This window comes from Epinephelus fuscoguttatus, linkage group LG11 (genome assembly GCF_011397635.1).
Source record: "Epinephelus fuscoguttatus linkage group LG11, E.fuscoguttatus.final_Chr_v1".
Lineage (NCBI taxonomy): Eukaryota > Metazoa > Chordata > Actinopteri > Perciformes > Serranidae > Epinephelus > Epinephelus fuscoguttatus.
Window position 1 is genome coordinate 33,628,973 of NC_064762.1, and position 19,581 is coordinate 33,648,553.

At 41.6% G+C, this 19,581-nt stretch overlaps 1 protein-coding gene across 2 annotated transcripts in view; it reads left to right on the top strand.

The window, feature by feature from the left end:
• The first annotated feature begins 2,915 nt into the window (after positions 1-2,915).
• Positions 2,916-19,581, top strand: part of slc5a6a (solute carrier family 5 member 6a) — a 29,671-nt gene continuing 13,005 nt past the window's right edge. Inside the window, exons 1-5 of one of the 2 annotated variants that reach the window (XM_049589947.1) lie at positions 2,916-3,023; positions 15,921-16,034; positions 18,038-18,276; positions 18,443-18,664; positions 19,141-19,206. In XM_049589947.1, the coding sequence (XP_049445904.1) occupies positions 18,151-18,276; positions 18,443-18,664; positions 19,141-19,206 (414 nt within the window). In that variant the 5' untranslated portion in view covers positions 2,916-3,023; positions 15,921-16,034; positions 18,038-18,150. Of the gene's footprint in view, positions 3,024-3,112; positions 3,228-15,920; positions 16,035-18,037; positions 18,277-18,442; positions 18,665-19,140; positions 19,207-19,581 lie in introns of those variants that run through there. The other variant, XM_049589948.1, reaches the window with a different exon arrangement.

The window sequence follows — 19,581 nt, forward strand, 5'->3', positions numbered from 1 at the left end:
ATGAGCCATTCATATCTACATAAGGAGCAGGACCTTATCAGGGTCCTCCATGTTGTTGTACAGTAGCCTACAACGGACAAACCAAACACTGACCCTAGATAGGGCAGTTAGATTTCATGTGTCAGCCAGAGTACAAGCTTGGCACACGGGAGAAGTTTCAGATGGTAACATCACTAAAATGTTAACACTGGGGCTGCAACAAATGATTATTTTCATTGTCGACTAATCTGTCAATTATTTTTTTTCGATTATTTGACTAATCATTTAAAAAAAAAACTGTGTTAAAATCTTGTAAAATGTCGGTCTGTCTCTCCCAAACCCCAAAATTACGTCATCTAATGTCTTGTTTTGTACTCACACCAAAGGGTTTTAGTTCACCGTCATGGTAGAGTGTGTAAAGCTGCCAATATTTGAACGTAGTATTTTGGGGTACTTTTATAGTTCTTTTCTATGAAAAATGACTCAAACTGATTAGTCGACTACTAAAATAGTCACCAATTATTTTGATAGTCGATTAGTCATCGATTAGTCAACTAATTGTTGCAGCCCTAGTTCACACTACATTAAAAGTAGTTAAGTAAATAGTGTAAATGTATAGTCTATTAGTATTGGCCAGCAAATACCTGTTAACACAGAACTTAATATGGTAAAGCAACTTGAGACTATGGTTTCCCTAAACGCATTTGTGGCAGCTTGAACAGGAGCAGTCTCAATTATTAGTTTTATTTATAATAAAATCCTGAAATGAGACAGTGGATGGTAATGTGTTAACAACCTCATTCTTCCCCCTGTGGTGTTACGCCGGTGTCACTATTAATTCAGTGAGACACATGAGTCACCAGCCGGAGGAGGGGGAAGAGATGCAACCTATGCAGCTGCGCTTTCCCGAATGCGCACTGGGAGAAATGGAGGATGGCGTCGGGGACGCTTCATGAATGTCACTGATGTATTTATTAAATGTGATGTGAATGTGTGGCATCTACCGGAGGGACGCAGCAGAGGATGCTCCCGTCAAAGTGTGCGCATGAAAAGAACAGGTAAGAAACAGACATGGTGTGATGATGGTGTTATGCGGGGTGAGTGAGGCACGCTGTCATCAAATCTACAAAATCAATCAGTGATCATTGCCATGGTGATTAATTACCATGATGACGATTTCCCTGCCCCCGCGCAGCAGCGGTTGCAGACTGGCGTCATGAATACGTTGAACCGGGTGCTTCTCTGTCGATGTCACTTAACAACACACAAAACATCGGTATTGCTTTAATACTAGCGACAGCTTCACAGCCGCTGTGTTTATGTTTCACCTTCATTTAGTTTAGAATTTAATTCCGTTTCAGTTTGGTGCCAAATGGAAAACTTGTACTCACAAATCAATGTACTCTAATGACATTTATTTCAGACCGCCTCAGCACGAGTTGTGCTGCCTTCATGATTATCGGAAAGGTCGAAATTGTGAGGAATGAGGGGGAATATGACTAATGAGGGCTGATAGCACATAGTGGTCTGAAGCAGAGACAAACAATATACATATAAAACATAAAAACAAAATCAACACTACTAACAAAATGTATACAGGGACTCTAAATATTTTCAACCAAAATGATTCAATTGATGCAGGTGCTACACAGGAGCCTGCAGTTGTTCTGTGGCCCTTTGTAGCCATTATGCAATGTAGCTTAGTGTCTCTTAGTTTTCATGTTGTGTCTCCTTGTGGTTTTCTTATGTCTGAGATATGTTTGTATCATTTTGGGGTCATTTTGTGTCCTCATTCATTCATTCATTCATTTATAGGGGGTTGCGGGGGGGTGGGGGGGGGGGGCTGGAGCCTATCCCAGCTGACATTGGGGGAGAGGCAGGGTACACCCTGGACAGGTCGCCAGACTATCGCAGAGCTGACACATAGAGACAGACAACTATTCACACTCACATTCACACCTACGGACAATTTAGAGTCACCAGTTAACCTGCATGTCTTTGGACTGTGGGAGGAAGCTGGAGTACCCAGAGACGACCCACCCTGACACGGGGAGAAAATGCAAACTCCCCACAGAAGGAACCCTGGGTTCAAACCCTGCCGTGTTGGAACCAGGAACCCTCTTGCTGTGAGGCGACAATGCTCACCACTGCACCACCGTGCTGCCCTCTTCAAGGTCATTTTGTGGCTCCTTGTGGTTGTCTTATGCCTCATTGATTCATTTATTTATCCTGTTGGGGGTGGGGGAGGGAAATGGAGCCTATCCCAGCAGACACTGGGCAGGAGGTGGGGTACACCCTGGACAGGTCACCATACTGTCGCAGGGCTGACACATAGAGACAGACAACCATTCACCACCGTGCTGCCCTCTTTGTGGTCATTATGTGTCTTTTAGATATTTATGTGTCATTTTAGGGTCATTTTGTGGCCTACTGAGGTAAATATATGTCTCTTTGGGATATTTTTAGATTATTTTGTGTGTCTTTAGTTATTTTGTGTCTCCTTGTGGTTATTTTGTGTGTCCAAGTTAATTTTGTGTATGTTAGGGTAATTTAGTGTCTGATACAGGTAACGTCATGTGTCCCTGAGATCATGTTTTTAATCAAGGTAGAGTTTTTAATCGTTTTGTATCTCTTTGTAGTTATTTTGTGTCTCCGTGTGGTTGTTTTGTGTTTCTTTGTGGCCATTCTGAGTCTCTTCCTGGTCAGTATCTGTTCATTTGAATTACATTTTGCAAGTGAAGGTTGGGGGGGGGCTCACTCTCTGGGGCCCTGTGCCCAGTAGGCCCGCTCAGTAATCCACTCATGCTGATAGCACGGGGTGAGTGCGAGGAACCTTTTAAAGATTTTAAAAGCTGTGCAAGATCTTCAATGATTTTGCCTGGTGAGTGTGAATATCTAGTTTACGAGGAGCACCTGAAGGCAGCACCCAGTCTAGTGTCAAGGAGAATGGGCGGTCCGTTACTGGCTGATCTCACGAGCAGATGCGTGTAAAGTGATGCAAGTTACTGTTGCTTCAGTGTTTCGGCAGCGAGGAGTGGTCAAAGGTAAGTCGCTTTAGCTACTCGATAAATTCAAACGATGTTGAAATGAAGAGGATTAAAATGATTTTGGTCTGTGTCGTTGTCAGTGTAGGCTCAGAGGTTGCCGGGTGTTAGTCTCACGTTGGTGCACGCGGTAGCTGAAGAAAGTTTCGACAGGGCAGCAGCCCTGTGCCATGTGGGCGCGTAGGTAACGTTAGCGTCTAACAGGTTTGTGTGATGGTTCTTCCCGTTTGTCGTATATTTCATGCTGATAGATAGGTAACAAAAGGCGGGGCAGTGACTGGTTACGTGAACTGCACCGAGCCGGTGTGTCATGGCCACATGAGCAGACGGTTATGAGCTAGCCAAACTGCCTGCAGTCGGCAGCTGAAATGAATGACATGTCGGGACTAATTAACCAAGTCGGAAGCAGGACTGTATGTGTGTGTGTGTGTGTGTGTGTGTGTGTGTGTGTGTGTGTGTGTTCACATGAGGACACGAATATGTTGCTAAAGTAACGTACACTAATTCTTCATCAATATTCTTAGCGTTAGAGGGCTTCATTTTGTATCATGTCGGCCTGAATTTGTAGAACATACGTTTAACAGACATCCTTAACTAAATATCCCTCCGCTGTTCTGTGTAAAGCCAATATTTATCTTTTAGTCGTTAAAGCTGTTGGGACTCTTTGGTAAGCCTGACTGAAGTATAGTTTAAAGACTGACTGAATGGTTTGATGAAACAGTTTTAATTTATCCATGAAATAATAAATATTTACTTCATGGTAAATATTTATTACACTGCTGTGTATAAAGTTCACAGGACAACATTGTTTTCGGAGTTGTGCAAATATGAACTGTCCTAGTTGTCTATCAGTTTTTTAGAGTCAGTATCAGCACAGAAAATTAAAACAAATATCAAATACCAGGCTGCTGTATTACCATAAGCACTAGAGTCATATCCACAATATGGCTGTAGGATTGGGTGAGATTACTGAGACAATTATAATGTGTAACAGGTTTCTGTGCTGTCCATACTATGGTAACTATGCCATCAGTATAGGGCTAGGGTATATGTATTGTTATCCCGTTATGAGACTAGATATCATCCTAGAATTTTGGATATGGAAAGTGTTGTCCATTTTTAAAGGCTGCATTTTAGTAAAGTGATGTAATTTTCTAAACTTACCAGACAGCTTTAGTTGATCTGTTATTTTCATTTAAGCATTTTGTAGTTACAGCCACTGTGGATGGCAGTTTTGGTTAATTTTGCTTCCTATAGCCAGACACGCATTAACCAGTAAATAACCAGTTCATTTTTAAGAGGGTAAAAAAAGCAAAATGATGTGAAATACAAGAATTGGGTGCTCCGTTGACCCAGTGAGCTTTAGCGCCACATTTCAAAGTGCTGTCCATTTAGAAAGGGTGACAGTTTAATGTTCTGTGATGTAAATGTTGTGCCTTTTATTTTATGATGTGTTGGCTTTGCTGACAGTTGCTAGCTGCGTGAACATGCAGAAACACTGCCCACCCTCTGGTCTTCACTGGTTATCTAACAATAGCCTTGATCGCTCTGCACTGCGCTCCACCTGGGTTGGGTGGAGCTACTTAGCGGTTCTGCTCAATCGGTGATTACTACCAAAAAGCAGCCTCCGGGGCTGAAAAATGAAAGCCAACATGGCACTGCCAAGAACTGCAGTTCTTTGAAGGGACACTTGAGGCCGGCCCTGGAAGCCAGTCAGACCCCACAGACTCCCATGTTAAAATGCCCAACTCTACAGCAAAAATTAACGTGTACAAAAAATGGTTTTGGTCAGTATAGCTAATTTCTCTCTTTTTGGTAACTGTACGGGGTGAATTTTTTTATACAACTCCTATATTTACATTTTATGAAAGCTTAAAGTTACGCATAATTAAGTCAGATCCACCCTTTGCTCCTCCACAGCGCCATCCTCTTGCCCAAATATGGTCACTTCTGGCTCCAAAAAACCAAGATGGCAACGGCTGTAATGCTGAATTCAAAACAGGAGTCAACAAACCAATGGGTGACATTACTTAAGCTATGTGACGTCCATTATTTTTACAAACTATAATTATCACTAGTAATGCCATCCCGGTGGTGGGATGCCGTTGCTGCAGAAACATTGTTCCCACCCTGCCATCTCCCTTCAGGATGCCCTGGTGAGCAAGTGGCTTCATTTTGAACCTCAGAACCCCTTTAGCACTGTTAACTATGTTAGCACCTCTACCTATGCTGACACTGCCAAGAGTGCTAACAGAGCTAACAGGAGTTAACAACGCAAAGGGGGGCTTGTGGCTTAAAACTGAGCCACTTACTCACTGGGGCATCCTGAAGGGAGACTGGAGGGTGGGCACAAGGTTTCCATTGTAGCGCTGTTGGGTGAGGAAGGCATTACAAGCTGTAATTGTCGAATAAGCAGCACCACTAGCTAACGTTAGCTCCCACTATACCTGGGTGGTGCGCAGTGCAGTAAACTGAAGAGTATCAAAATTTACCTATAGACCAACATGCATAACCGGTCAAGTATTCTTGGCGGATAACCGCAGACATCCCTTATATCCAAATTAGTGATGATTATTTATCAAAAATATCATTATTTAAATATGGTGTGAAAGCCCTTAGACTGTATGATATTGTTGTAATATCGATATTAAGATATTTAGTTTTAAAAAAAAAAAAAATTCTGATATTTGATTTTCTCCCCATCACACAGCCCTTGTTGAGTATTTGTTGTTCTGCAAGCAATGTTGTAAATCAGTAACCAGAGCTGCTTTATGGCAATATTGGGTTTTACAGGATTTTTGCATCAGTGTAAATATGACGTAGGTGTTTTTTATTGAGAATCAATAGAGGCACTGGATGTCAAACTTGTTTCTGCCTATTGCTGACTGCTTGTCAGTTCATGGAGTAGCATGAATGGATTAAAAAAAAACCTGATGTCACTGCATTCATTGTTTGGTTAAAGTAGGACATTGAGCAAACGGGTGCTCAGATTACAATCATATTTCCCTGACCGCTACCGTAAAGTCTTCAGAGAAAGTTGGACAGAGTTGGTAACATTTTGATCATATGGAGGCACATCTCAACAGTCCTGTCCCAAAGTGTGTCTCATTGAATTCTGACATTTTTGACTGCTTTGTCTCATTCATGAATCAAGACCTAAGCAGTCTAATATGAAGAATGTATCTCAGGGTGCATGGTCCAATATGCAACCACTGAATAAAAGGCGCTTAATTTTACACAACTTTTGGTTGCCACTAAGCAACTTTACTGACGCTGGTACACAGAAAACACACACACACACACACACACACAGTTCCTTCTCCCCAGAGGTAACTCTGCAGTGCTGTTTTTTGTATTCTGGACTAATCATCTGGAGAGGGCCAAGATGACTTCCAGTTATCTGCTATGGGGAATGATCATACCTTCAGCAGGCTAATGATTACACACAAGCTTCAATCTCATGCCATTCTCCTTTGGTATTACCTGGTGTCATGTCAACAATTGTCACAAAAGACTAACAAAGTGTTAATGTCAAGGTTTGTTAAGTATTATCAGTCTTCAATGGAACAGCCCGTGCATTTCTTCAGTCACAACAGTGTCTTACAGAGCTGATAGCAGCACATTAATCAGTGGTGGTAATTTTATATTTCACTTCTCAGGAGCTGTGTATCTTTGCTGCTTGTGAAAACAAAATGGTAATGCCTCCCGTTTGTCTACCTCTTGTGTCACAGTCTGTGCTGTTGGTAATTATTTCATGGAGCAGGCCAGGGTTCAGCTGAAGGTTTAATGATTACTCAAATTATTGGCCTTTTGGGTTGCTGAGATACAAGCAGATCTGGGGCCCGTGGTTGCACACATTCCAAAGATGCTGACAGTAGCCCAGCTGTGTCTGTGTGTAAGGATACTGTCTGCTTACATGTGTATTAAATGTAGCAGGTAGTATGCACAGGGATTCACCCCATGCCCTTCTGTGTGCTGTACTAAATAATGGTGTGTATTATCATTTCACGGATTCATAAAATTGATCGGAACAAAAAAAATGTATTGCTTAAAATAGAATAATTGTGTCAGGATGTATTTTCAGTCCAGAGTATCTTAATAATAACCTTTACATCTAAGTAGTCCTCAATAGAGTATCTACAAACTACCGTAGCCCTGTTTGGGACCATTTCATACACTGTGTAGGAGACAGTCCCTCATTGCACAACAAAAAAGCTCAGGCTTACAACGAAATACTTTTTGCCAAAATAACCAGTTTGTCCTCATCCTTGATGTATTTTCCTCTGTAAAACTGAAAAATACAGGTTTACAACACCTCTGAGAAAGTATAGATCTCACCTTTGTTTGCTTGCCAAAGTACGCTGCAGAGTCCTCTTTGCCTCAGGGGCACAGTGTAGCCCTGTGTGGCGATATTCGTGGAGCAGTTGGAACAGTTTGCTAGAGACAACAACAGTGTAAGAGAGAGAGACTGTCAGACTGTGTTCCTTGCTCTAGCCAAACTAGCACTACACTCCTTCCTTCTCCACTATGGACATCATTTAATACCAATTCAGGCTCGCCGATGAGCGCCTACACATGAGCATGAGGATCACACTAACTCAATTCAACCAAGACTTAAGCTACTGACAGGGCAGTCCCAGGCCCGTTTCTCTCTGTAGTAAAAGATTCTGTTTTGTTTTCTTTTACTTTAAAATGTAGGCCTTAGGTCACTGTGTTGGAACTAGTTTTATTCATGGGAAAGGGAGCTATTTGTTTTCCATTCCAGTACCATACAAGTTCAATGTGTGTGTATGTTAAAAGTATCCTATTTCGAAAATTGCCAGTAAATATTGTTCAAATGGATGTTTGAATTGAATACACCTCCTTTTTATTGAAAGTGTTTAAACAGTATTTTTAATTTTACAAATGGAGCAGCACTCGACAGTGCAAGTGTTTCACTCGCATTTGCAACTAAAAATAGGTGTGTGCGAACTGTAAAAAAATATTTAGGGGCACATGTGCGCATAAAAAAAAAAATCAGCCGAAGCAGCCTATATTTTTGTCAATAAAGAAATATGATAATCTAACCACAAATGTTGGAGGAACTCCAGCCGCCTTCCCTCGTCCCTCTTCCCCGTGTGACACGGTTATGGGCGGTTTTCCAAGCCGCTGTCGGCACAATGAATATAAGTCCCATTGTCAGCAGGGTGGAAATAAGTCAAAGTGTGGGGGAGGAGACAGACCGGGTAAAGCAGCGGACCTCCGGGGAAGCCCTCTCCCCTCTCCCCACAGTGAGGGACTGTTCTCCAAGCTACCGCTGCTGGGCAGCGTGGAAATAAGTCAAAGTGTGGAGGAGACGGACCGGGTTAAGCGGCGCACCTCCGAGGAAGCCTGCTCCGTTCTCCCCGCAGTTAAGGACCATTCTCCACGGCCAGGCTGTCGGCTGGGTGGAAATAAGTCAAAGTGTGGCGGAGAAGAGGGACCGGGAAAAGTGGCGGACCTCCGGGGAAGCCTGCTCCGTTCTCCTCGCAGTTAGGGACCGTTCGCCATGGTACCGCTGCTGGGCAGGGTGGAAATAAGTCCTGCAGAGTTTCAGAGGACCTGGAGAATGTTTTAGGATAGTAATAACATTATGTAAGATAATCATATTGCAAAGATAATTAAATAAATAAATAAAAAAAATAAAAAATAAAAATATATATATATATATATATATATATATATATATATATATATATATATATATATATATATGATAATAACATTAAAGAGAAAATTAAATTGCAATACTTTTTCAAAACTTGATTTTACCTTTCTGTACATTTTGTATACAAATTCATCAAATAATTTTGCTTGTTAATGAATATTTGCATCACGTTTATTACGGAAAACACATTATTTGATCAATTTACATGATGCCCCTGAAGATCTTTGTGCGCTCCTTACTTTTTCAATTTAGGAGCACATGTGCTCCTTGGGGAAAAAAGTTAGCGTCAAGCCCTGTGGAGAGTGAGATGGACAGGCTGTTTGGTACGGCATCAGCAGTGATGCAGGCATTGCGCCAGACTGTCATGATTACCAGTCCATGTACGTTCCAACCCTCACCCCTGGGCATGAGCTTTGGGTTGTGACCTAAAGTATGAGATTGCGGATACAAGTGGCCGAAATGAGTTTCCTGGGCTGGGCTCAGCTTTAGAGATGGGGTGAGGAGTTCAGACATGCTCTGAGTAGAGCTACTGCTCCTTCGAGTCGAAAGGGGTTCACAGGTTTTCCGGGCAAGTCAAATTGGTAGGAGACCCTGGAGTAGACCCAGAACGCACTGTAGGGATTATATATCTCATCTGACCTGGGAATGCTTTGGGATCCTCCAGGAGGAGCTGGAAAGGGCTGCTGGGGAGAGGGACGTCTAGAGTACCTTGCCTAGGCTGCTGCCCCCATTACCTGGCCCTTGATAAGCAGATGAAAAATGCATGGATGGATAAATGGATATTCATTTTAAGACTCAAGGATGAGGACTGAAGTATGGCTAGAACATCTTTTTAGCCAAGCTAGAATTGAAGCTCTAGGGATGGAGGAGTCATTTATCCACCACTTGGTTTCAGACTGAAATACCTCAATGTCTCCCGGATGGACTGGCACAGTACTTAGATTTTTAACCAAATAACCTGCAAAACTAACATTCAGATTAGCCTCAGATGTATTTGTTTAGTGCTAATTCACAAAGTTAGCATGTTAACATGCTAAAACATATATAACTGTATATAACTGTATATAAAGATGGACGACACATCTCAACTTCCTCTCACTGTCTAAAAATGAAGCCAAAATATCCCTGATACAGGTGTTGCCATCTTGCATTGGTGATGTCATTTTGAGGCACAGTTTATGCAGTAGTGATCGAGGGCTTGAGCTGCACTGTTGTGGTCCCGTCCATACACTCATCCAAATCAGTTGCAAACCAATTAAAGCTCATGACATCACACTGCCTTTCGGATAACTGGTTAACGTACTTATCAGAAAAACAACCACTTGAACATGTATCAGGGTGATAATTACCTTGACATGTACTTTGATCTTTTAGTTTGGGTCATGTCCCAAATGCTAACATGGAGGGGGCGGGGTTTATGACCTGTACTGCAGCCAGCTACCAGGGGGCAATCGAGATGTTTTATTTAACTTTTTTGGAGCTGTCAGTCACCTATCTTTAAATGCAGTCATTGCGCTAAACTAAGATGGTGAACATGGTTAAAAATATACTGCAAAACAATTGGGAGCATGTTAGCATGCTGACGTTAGCATGTAGCTCAAAGCTCTGGGGTGCCCAAGGTGCAGCCTCACTGTGCTGCTAGCATGGCTGTAGGCTGTTAATCTAAGTATTTGGAAAGGGCACATTTTACTCTTTTATCAAACTGACCTTGTAAAACCTTAAATTGAGATAAAGCAGTTGTTATGACTGACACAAAATGAGACTGGTGTCTGTATCCTCCTGTCATGGACAATAAGAACACGTGTTATTTTTTTCTGGTTCACCTCTTTAATCTCTGTTAATATTCAATTTGAGTGCTCACACTCTGTGTACATTAACTGCAGTGTTTGTGCCGGTCGTCTGATGTGCCGTTTGCTTTGAACTGCCTTGACAGGCTTTTACAAAGCACTGATCACGTTCAGTAGTCTGTCCTGTGCAGCTGCAAACCTTCCCATGCTCTACCTGCCCCCTCACCATCAAACAGCAGGGCTTCTGTTTTCCACCATTTATACACAAGACAGGGGTGTAGGGGTGAAAGCTCTAGTGCCATCAGCTCAGCTCTTACTACCTCATGTAACGTACAATCATTTTCCCTGTGTTGCCAGGCAACCACAGCCTCCCTGACCTCCTTGTGTGATTTGCAATGACACCACCACTACCTCACACACATCCCAACCAAAACACAGGCAGTGCTGCACACAGAGTTGAATTTGTGTTCTTTTTTCCCCTTGTGGGGCTGGAGAAGAGACGTGACAGATAATAGGTGATCAGCATGAATAAAAGGATTGAACCTTCACCTGCCTCAACTGAAGCATTGATTTAAACACTAGGACTCGTCGTGATGTTGTTGGATGTGAGTTATACATGTGTTGCCCATTTTGCACACGTGTGGTTAAAAGGCGCAGCTCTCATGAAATCGGCCTCGGACCACTGGTGCAGAAGCAAATTGCTTGCTGTAAGCTATTTTCCTTTTGTACTGAAGATTCCCAAGTACCATCTTTCGCAGCAAGCCATTTAAGTCGCCTCTTGGGCTACTGTTATGTGTCATGCAAGTAAAAACATAGAGTGAATGCCATGAGGCCCATATGGCACTGAAATTAAGATTTAAAGAGGTCCAGTCAGTAAAATTTTCTTAAAGCAAAGGTCCAAATCTCCGAATGATAGAATTCAACATCGTACATTGTAACCTCATTTCCACAATATATTTACAGTCATTTTTCAAATGAGGATACTTTTAACAAACACACATTGAATTTATATGGTACTGCTTTGGAAAACTACTTTTATTCGTACTTCCTTTCCTAGATAGAAAAAAATAGCAGGTCAGTTGTTTCATACAATCTCTCTCACATCTCTTACGCTGTTAATTTCTCTAGTGTACTGTCTATGTAATGTTAACAACTGTTTGGATTGGCTCAATTGAGTTAAGCTATTGCTGTATTTATTGGATTATCTGTGCCCGTGGTCTTAAGCCATGGCTGCTGGAGAAAAAACAAATGCTCCGTGAAGATCATTTCTTATTTTATAATCAGAAATTGGTCAGGGGTCTAGATAAAACCATCACTCAGTCCCAAACTGTACCACGGTCCACCACTTGGTTATGCCAGCTGCCATATGGGATTTTATCAGATAGACCAGAATCAAGTATCAGGGTTGGAAATTAACTGTTAGTCCACCTTTTTCATTGTTTTAAGGCTGGTGAGTGAAGCAAATTAAGCAGCCACTTACATATTTTACCAGCATTTGGCTGGTGGCTGGTGCTAACTTAAAACCCTGCAAATACTTTTTTTTATTCCGTTTGAATGTATCTGCAGTTATGAGTGCCTACTTGCACACGAGCACTACCGTTCATCTTCTCATATAGTATGGAAATAGCCTGCAGACTGTAGGCTCAGTAAGTCTATACCATTAGAGTGTCTGTGTTGTAAAGGTCAGTTCAGTTGGACCGTAGTGCTTCGAGGTCTGACTGTGGCACTTGATTCTATGGTTGTGAGGAAAATCACATTTGCGTTTCATAAAATTAAGCAGTTCTGTAAGCTTTGCATGCTGGGATTTTTGGTACTGTTTGAGGGGGGGCGATTTACAACATTTAAAACAGCCTCCTGTGTGCTCCATCTTTAAAGACTAGAGATGGAGGTTTTCTCTGGGTTCACTGTAAAGGATCTTATGAATATTATTACTGTTATTTTATGATGGATTTTTACTCTTCAACCATTCTTTTTGCAGTTTATTCATACTTAATATTATTTTTACAGTACCAGTATTCTGCATGTTGAGCTGCAATAATGTGTCATCACTCTTGTGTACAGGATACAGGGATTTGTGTTTAGCCTAATAGGATAATAACAGTTTGCTTTGATTTCCATGAGGTCGACAGTAGTGCTGTCCATTTGAGATGGGTCAACTTTGTTCCTGCCTCTGGTTTGGCTTTTTATTTTCAAGTAGACTGTCAATCATCCTTTTAAGATGTTCATTCAGAGTGCTGCAGCCCACTCAGGGTGTACTGTACTGACATGAAGTGTCCCACACCTTAACTGAACAGGCACAAGTCAGTTTGGCATTTTAAGTAGCTTTGCCTTACTAATGTTCCATGGACCCCACAGTGTGAAGCCAGTGGGTTTCTTGTTTTGAGCACTGGAAGGATTTTAATCAAAGGGCCCTTTGTACTTAGTCAGGTTTTAACCTTTTTCTCACATTGATGCAGCCCATTTCAGAATGGCATCAAAGGTTTGCAACAAAGGGCTGCCACCTCCAGCCTGTACTTCTTAACAGGAGCAAAGATTTCTGTGAGACAGCAAAACAAGGTCCCCACCATACGTACTGCAGACACTCTTAACATACGTACTGTAAGGGATCTTTACATTATTTGTTAAATAGATTTCTTAGAATTCCTTGAACCACAGTGACTAGCATCTGCAAAAGATTGACGTAGTAGTAATGGATTTTCATAATGAATGAACTTGCCTCTGGCTTTAACATTAGTTAAAGAGCTACATGCATTCTGTTGAAACTTCCACGTGATGGGTGTTTCTGAATTAAATGAGCTGCTGGCAGTTGCTTCTGTTCCCAGGTAGATTAGTGATAATAAGCCATAATGATAAGAGTGGGATTTAATGGGGTCATTCCTCTTGGCCAGCGCTTGATCAAACCAGCACAGTGTATCACACAGACAGGCCTGTCGGGACAGAAAACTACTGATATTTGATGAACACACACACACATAGAAACATAATTTCACACTCACAGTCTCACATGCAAATCCTTGCAGAGTTTTGTTTACTACAGAGACTCGTTTCTGACACGTAGAAGTTGCCAAATGGAAACAAACAAGCGCTTCAGCCTAGATCTTTTGCCTCTTGTTATTTGAAACAGTTGCCCTACACAGCCATTTGGAGCTGCCAGCATGTGAAGATGGCTGGTTAAGTCCTTTTCTGAAGAACAGCTCAGCAGTTGTCTATGTGAAAGTAGTACGTAGTAAGAGCTTCAATCAGTTTCCTGGGTTGCAAAAATGAACCAACAAAAACGTTAAACTAGAATTATATCAAATACGTATCACAAGCAGCACATACATGTATTACTCAAGTTTGCTGCATCTATCTGCACACACACACGCGCCAATATGATGATATCTGTGACAAGCCAGTATTGGCTAATTTGGGAGATTTATCACTTAAAATGATTGGGAGCTCATGAGGAGGAGACCTCTGTGGATAATTCTGCTCCTGATAAAAACCACCTTACTGATGAACACTGAAGGAATCCTAACCAGGAGAAACTGACTGCAAAGACAGCATTGCCCTGTCTCTTGTTTTTAGCCCTTTTTACACAGAGATCGCACTATAGAGACACTAGGAAGTCCCTTCTTTATGCCCCTCTTGCATTTTTACACAGACTTAAACAACGGCTGCATCATGGCACTCCAGTGTGTGATTTTTGACAGCATGCCAGCATCACAGAATCCAAAGAGGTGTCACAGGCCTGATATGTAGCACGAGCCTCCAGTGTGACATAAAACATGCACGTTGGCAGCGCCTTATAAACAGTGTCAACGGCATCAATATTAGGGGTGTAACGATCAGTTGATGTGGATCAATTTACCGATCAAATGACGAACGATCCAGTGTCATCAATGCACAGTGAAAACATCGATCCATATCGTCATCTTTAGAATATGCTTTTATTTTGAAAGTCTGTGTCACTGTCAAACAGCAGCAGGTAGATGGTAAGTAGCACAGAGAAAGACGACAATGATAGCATTATTTACTCGGGAATAAATCAGCCATGTGGAAATATTTTGACAGCACATGCACATTAGAAAACTAATAATGTTGCATGTAATTTGTTAAGCCATGAGAGAACGAAAAATGTCTGCTAGCCGCTAGGCTAATTTATGCAGTATAAACATGCTAACGCTAATAATGGGTGATAAGCAAAAAACAGTTGTTTTGTCTCTGAACCTTGACGGTTATTACTGAGCTGAATGTTATACTTTTGTTGAGTGATCTTGTTGTTAATCTGTGTTTTCCTTCAGGGCTTTAAGACAGATATTCCTGAGGTTTTATGAAAAAGATGATGGTTTGGGTTAAAATGCAAGATTTCTCCCAGAAAGGTCTTTCTGAGAGGAGGTCCTGAAGGTTAACTTTCCACATGTTAGTATATGAGTGTTAGTGGAGTCAGTTTAAAGTAAACTTTACTGCACTTAAGCAGTTACAAGTACTTACATTATTTATGTGTTGTTTTAATCTTATATGGCCAAAAGCAAAAACTGACTGTGTTCAATGGGCAGATAATATCGTTTCACATCGATCGCAGGCCCAAAGTGGCACAGGGCTGTTTGACCCTTGTCTCTCCTGACCTGGACTCCCTTTAAAAAAAAATCCTCAATTTTTACTACATTGTATATGACTAAATAAAGGCCTACCAAGTGAGTCTGATCCTTGAGTAGAATTTGGAGATTCCTGTTCATTTTCAGACGGACTGATTGTGTTAGTGTATGTGAAAGCACTGCTGAAGACATAAGGTGAAAAATTCAGTTTAAAGTAACTGTTATGCTTAGCTCAGAATGGCTTCAGCTGTTAGCTGTAAATGGATCCAATCCACCATGTGTCGTAAACCAAATGTTTTGGTACTGTGTAGGTGTTTCTTTGTTCCACTCCCTGTGTGCACACACAGCTAATCTCTGATCAACACATGCCACCTCATATTTTTCCATCATTTCTTTTCCATTCCAGTGATCTTTTATAGCACAGAGCTCTCCTCTCCTCCATTCCTTTTAGCCTCATTGAACTCTCCCCTCACCTCTCTGCAGTCAGCTGCCCCTGTGCTCATCCTCATCAGAAATAATGTAGGAGACTGCAGCTTAACACCACACTGTGGGGAACATGTTCTTGTGTGTAGTGGAATATGAGAGTTATTTTCAGATGAGCACAGCGAGGAGCTAAAAACTTATTTTCCCTTAAGTAAACACTGTTACATGTCTCTTGTAAAAACATAACAAGGGATTGGGTTCTGTTTGGTTAAAATGATCTGCACCCAAAAGACAAGACCCCGCTGTTACTGGAAAACATTGCACAGATATTGAATCATGTGCAACAATATTGTGACAGGTTATTTTTCTCATCCATTTCTTACTTGTGGTAAATGATGAAGCAAATTCTCCTCTGCCTCCACAGTGACCGTGATTGGAGGTTGTGACAAAGATACTCCCCTCCAGTGAGCCTTAAATCTGAGTGGCCGGTGTGTGTCACTGTCAGCCAGCCAGCAGCAGCTTGAACTCAGCAAATAGGGTAAGTCCTATTTTGTTTTTCTTTATAGCTTTTCTGTCTTATTTTAGTAACGGCTACATGTATGACTTTGTTGTTGGTATTTTTCTCTGACAAGTTGCTGTTTTGAAAAATGGACAGTGCATTTAGTAATAATGGTGTTAGATTATTTATTGCATGTCTGTCCGTCCTGGAAGAGGGATCCCTCCTCAGTTGCTCTTCCTGAGGTTTCTACCGTGTTTTTTTTTTCCCTGTTAAAGGGGTTTCTCGGGGAGTTTTTCCTTATCCGCTGTGAGGGTCCAAAGGACAGAGGGATGTCGTATGCTGTAAAGCCCTGTGAGGCAAATTGTGATTTGTGATATTGGGCTTTATAAATAAAATTGAATTGATGATTGATTACAGCAGGTTCTTCGACGGCCCTTTTCACTAGCTCGCCATCACAGTTCAGTTGCTTTTCACAACAGAAAAAACGTGGCCTGTATGAACACAAGACCAGCTTTAATACTCATGGCTTCGTTTTAGATTAAACAAAACAAAATATAATTCACAGTGCACATTCGATTTTTCCACAGCTGTGTTCTCAATAGGGATGGGTATCGTTAAGATTTTAACGGTACTACTACTCTTATCGATACTGCTTATCGATCCGGTATTTTAACGGTACTCTTATCGATACTTTTTGAGGAAGAAAAAAAACAAGAAGAACATAAATTGCTTTATTTTCTCAATTCTCATTATGCAACAAAATAGTTTTTTAACAAAACATTTTACTTTTTACAACTTGAAATGTAAAATACATAAAATAATAGTGTTGTCACGGTACCAAAATTGGGTCCCACGGTACGATACCAGTGAAAGTATCATGGTTCTGAGTAGTATCACAATACCACAGCAAAAATGAGGCAGATGTGTGATTTGTCATTTATAAAAAGATAAATCACTTTTCTATAATACATCAATGATACTTCAATGGAATAAATTACTTATTGACTTACTCATACTTCAAAAACAGCATCAATAAGTGATTAACATAGGGGGGATCAAAATAAAATAAATAAATGAAATAAAAATCAACCAGCCACCCTCCTCCCCTGACAAGTAAAGAACAGTCCCTAAAGTGCGGTGAGGTTTGTGGACCGTTACCTGCCACAAAGAGTAATGTGAACGGCTCTCTTCCCCTCTGACATGTCACATACCTGTGTGCCTCCACGGCTCAGCTGTTCAGGTACTTTTGGGCAGTCATGACATCAACAAAGAGGAAAATACTGGACCTGGAGCCAGGCTTCTCTGTCGCCGGTAAGCTGTTATCTTGCGCCGCGGAGCACTATGGCCGCCGTATTTGACAGGAATACGTATTCCTGTCTGTGTCTGTGACCCCCATTCAACCCACAACCAACAGGATTCTGCTGCTGGTTGAAATCTGTACTCGCACAGCGTGTTCCTGAATGATTTCTTTTACTTGCACAAAACTATTTTTAGTCGCAAATGCAGTAAAATTCTCGCACCGTAGAGTTCTCTTGATAACAAATTACTGTAGCATATATAAACAAATCCAGCCTACAGTTAAAAATATTAGGTCTTCTAGGTATGTTAGGTATTCTAGGTATTTTATATGGTGATGTAACATTAATCACTATGGATATATAGACCAGACAGGGGGAAATCCCACGCACCCAGCCCAGGCTATAATTATGATTATATTCATGTATTTAAAAGTATCTGAAAAATACACAAATAAAATCCCAAATCTGAAACCCTATTTAGTAAATAGGGTCGCAAAATAGCTAATGGTTATTAACTCCACGTGTTGGCTGCTAGTATAATGTTACAAACCTGGACTGGGCGTAGATGAACTAGCTGTGCTAGGGCAGTCAAACACTGTACATCTTTCTGTCTGAATATGATGCACTTTCGCAAGGCCAGCCTGAGCCAGCCCTTACTGTAAGCTTTATGAGATAATAATCATGTGGAGACAGTGTCTGCTGACGTTAACTCGATCACCCCCTCACCTGTTCTTCCTCCTCTAGCTCTCAGTGAGTCTCCCTATGGGTGAAGCGCTTTGATGTTGTGATCAGCCCCAGAGGCCGTGCTTCCAACAGCCCTCACTCTCCCAGCCCCACCCCCCACATCCACTGTCATCATGGGAGAGGTAATCCAAATGCACTTCACCACGGTGGACTATGTCATCTTTGCCTTGCTATTGGTGGCATCAGCTGGCATCGGCCTCTTCTACGCCTTCTCTGGTGGGCGCCAACGCACAACACAGGTAGACTTTGATGTGTAGACACAATAAAGATTTTCTTCCATCTCTTTCCTGACAGCCTTACTGTCATTCCACTCCTTTTAAGACTACAGGGTCAATTTCCAGATTTCATGGGTCACACAGTTTGACTTTTTAGAGACGTCTGACACTGTCATTTTGTTTGCTATAGGAGTTTCTGATGGCTGACCGCTCCATGAGCTGCCTGCCAGTGTCTCTGTCCCTGCTGGCCACTTTCCAGTCTGCTGTGGCCATCCTGGGTGCTCCGTCCGAGGTGTACACCTTCGGGACCCAGTACTGGTTCCTGGGCTGCTCCTACTTTTTGGGCCTGCTCATCCCAGCTCATGTTTTCATACCAGTCTTCTACCGACTGCGTCTCTCCAGCGCCTATGAGGTACACGCAAGGAGGGAATTAACACACAACGTGCATCGATAGTTTGACTAGACGGTATCCATCTTGTCTGTGTTTGCAGTTTTTCTGTTTTCACTCGTCTGTCTCATGTATGATCTCTTAAAACTCTTATCTGTCCTCTTATCTGTGTATCCTTGGCGTGTTAACATTCAACAGAAACAAAAGTTATTTTCCCAAGACTCACCATCTTTAAGGGTCTTTATCTACAGCCAGACTGTTCCTCTCGTAAACCTCAAGGACATTCATTACTCATTTGCCAGAGAAAAGTACTGCATGAATGTCCTGTCAACAAAGAATTACTTAAAATTCTGGCTTTGGTATTGTGGGCAGTAAACTGGCAGTTCTGAGAATAAACACCGACAGCACTGACCCTATGTTACAGAATGACTGAGATGATATGCTACAGCCTTGTGATTTTGTTAACTCTTTTTTTCCTTTTGACATTCTCTTTTTGACAGTATCTGGAGCTGCGCTTTAACAAGACGGTTCGCATATGTGGGACTGTGACCTTCATCTTTCAGATGGTATCTTTGTTTGTATCATACTTGTTTGTTTGTATCATCATTAGTTTCTGGGCTGTCTTATGCCAACACTTGCAGGAATTGGGGATCTAATAGGTGCTAATTTTGATAAAATGACCACCACCCTGGGCATAATGTCACCTAAACAGACAGTTAGTAAAGACAAGACACAGTGCATGATGTAAAGTTCCCATTTAGTTTAGCAAGTCAGTAACTAACGTTAGCAGGTGAGATAGTAAAATATTAAGTAAGAAAGGCAATACCATTTTTATGCTGGCCAATAAAAGCTGGAGTGCTGATGTGGAAGCCAAGCAGTGTATTGGTGTGGAGGGGGGCAGCAAAAACAAAATATCAGTATCAGTTTAAGTGTACTCTATT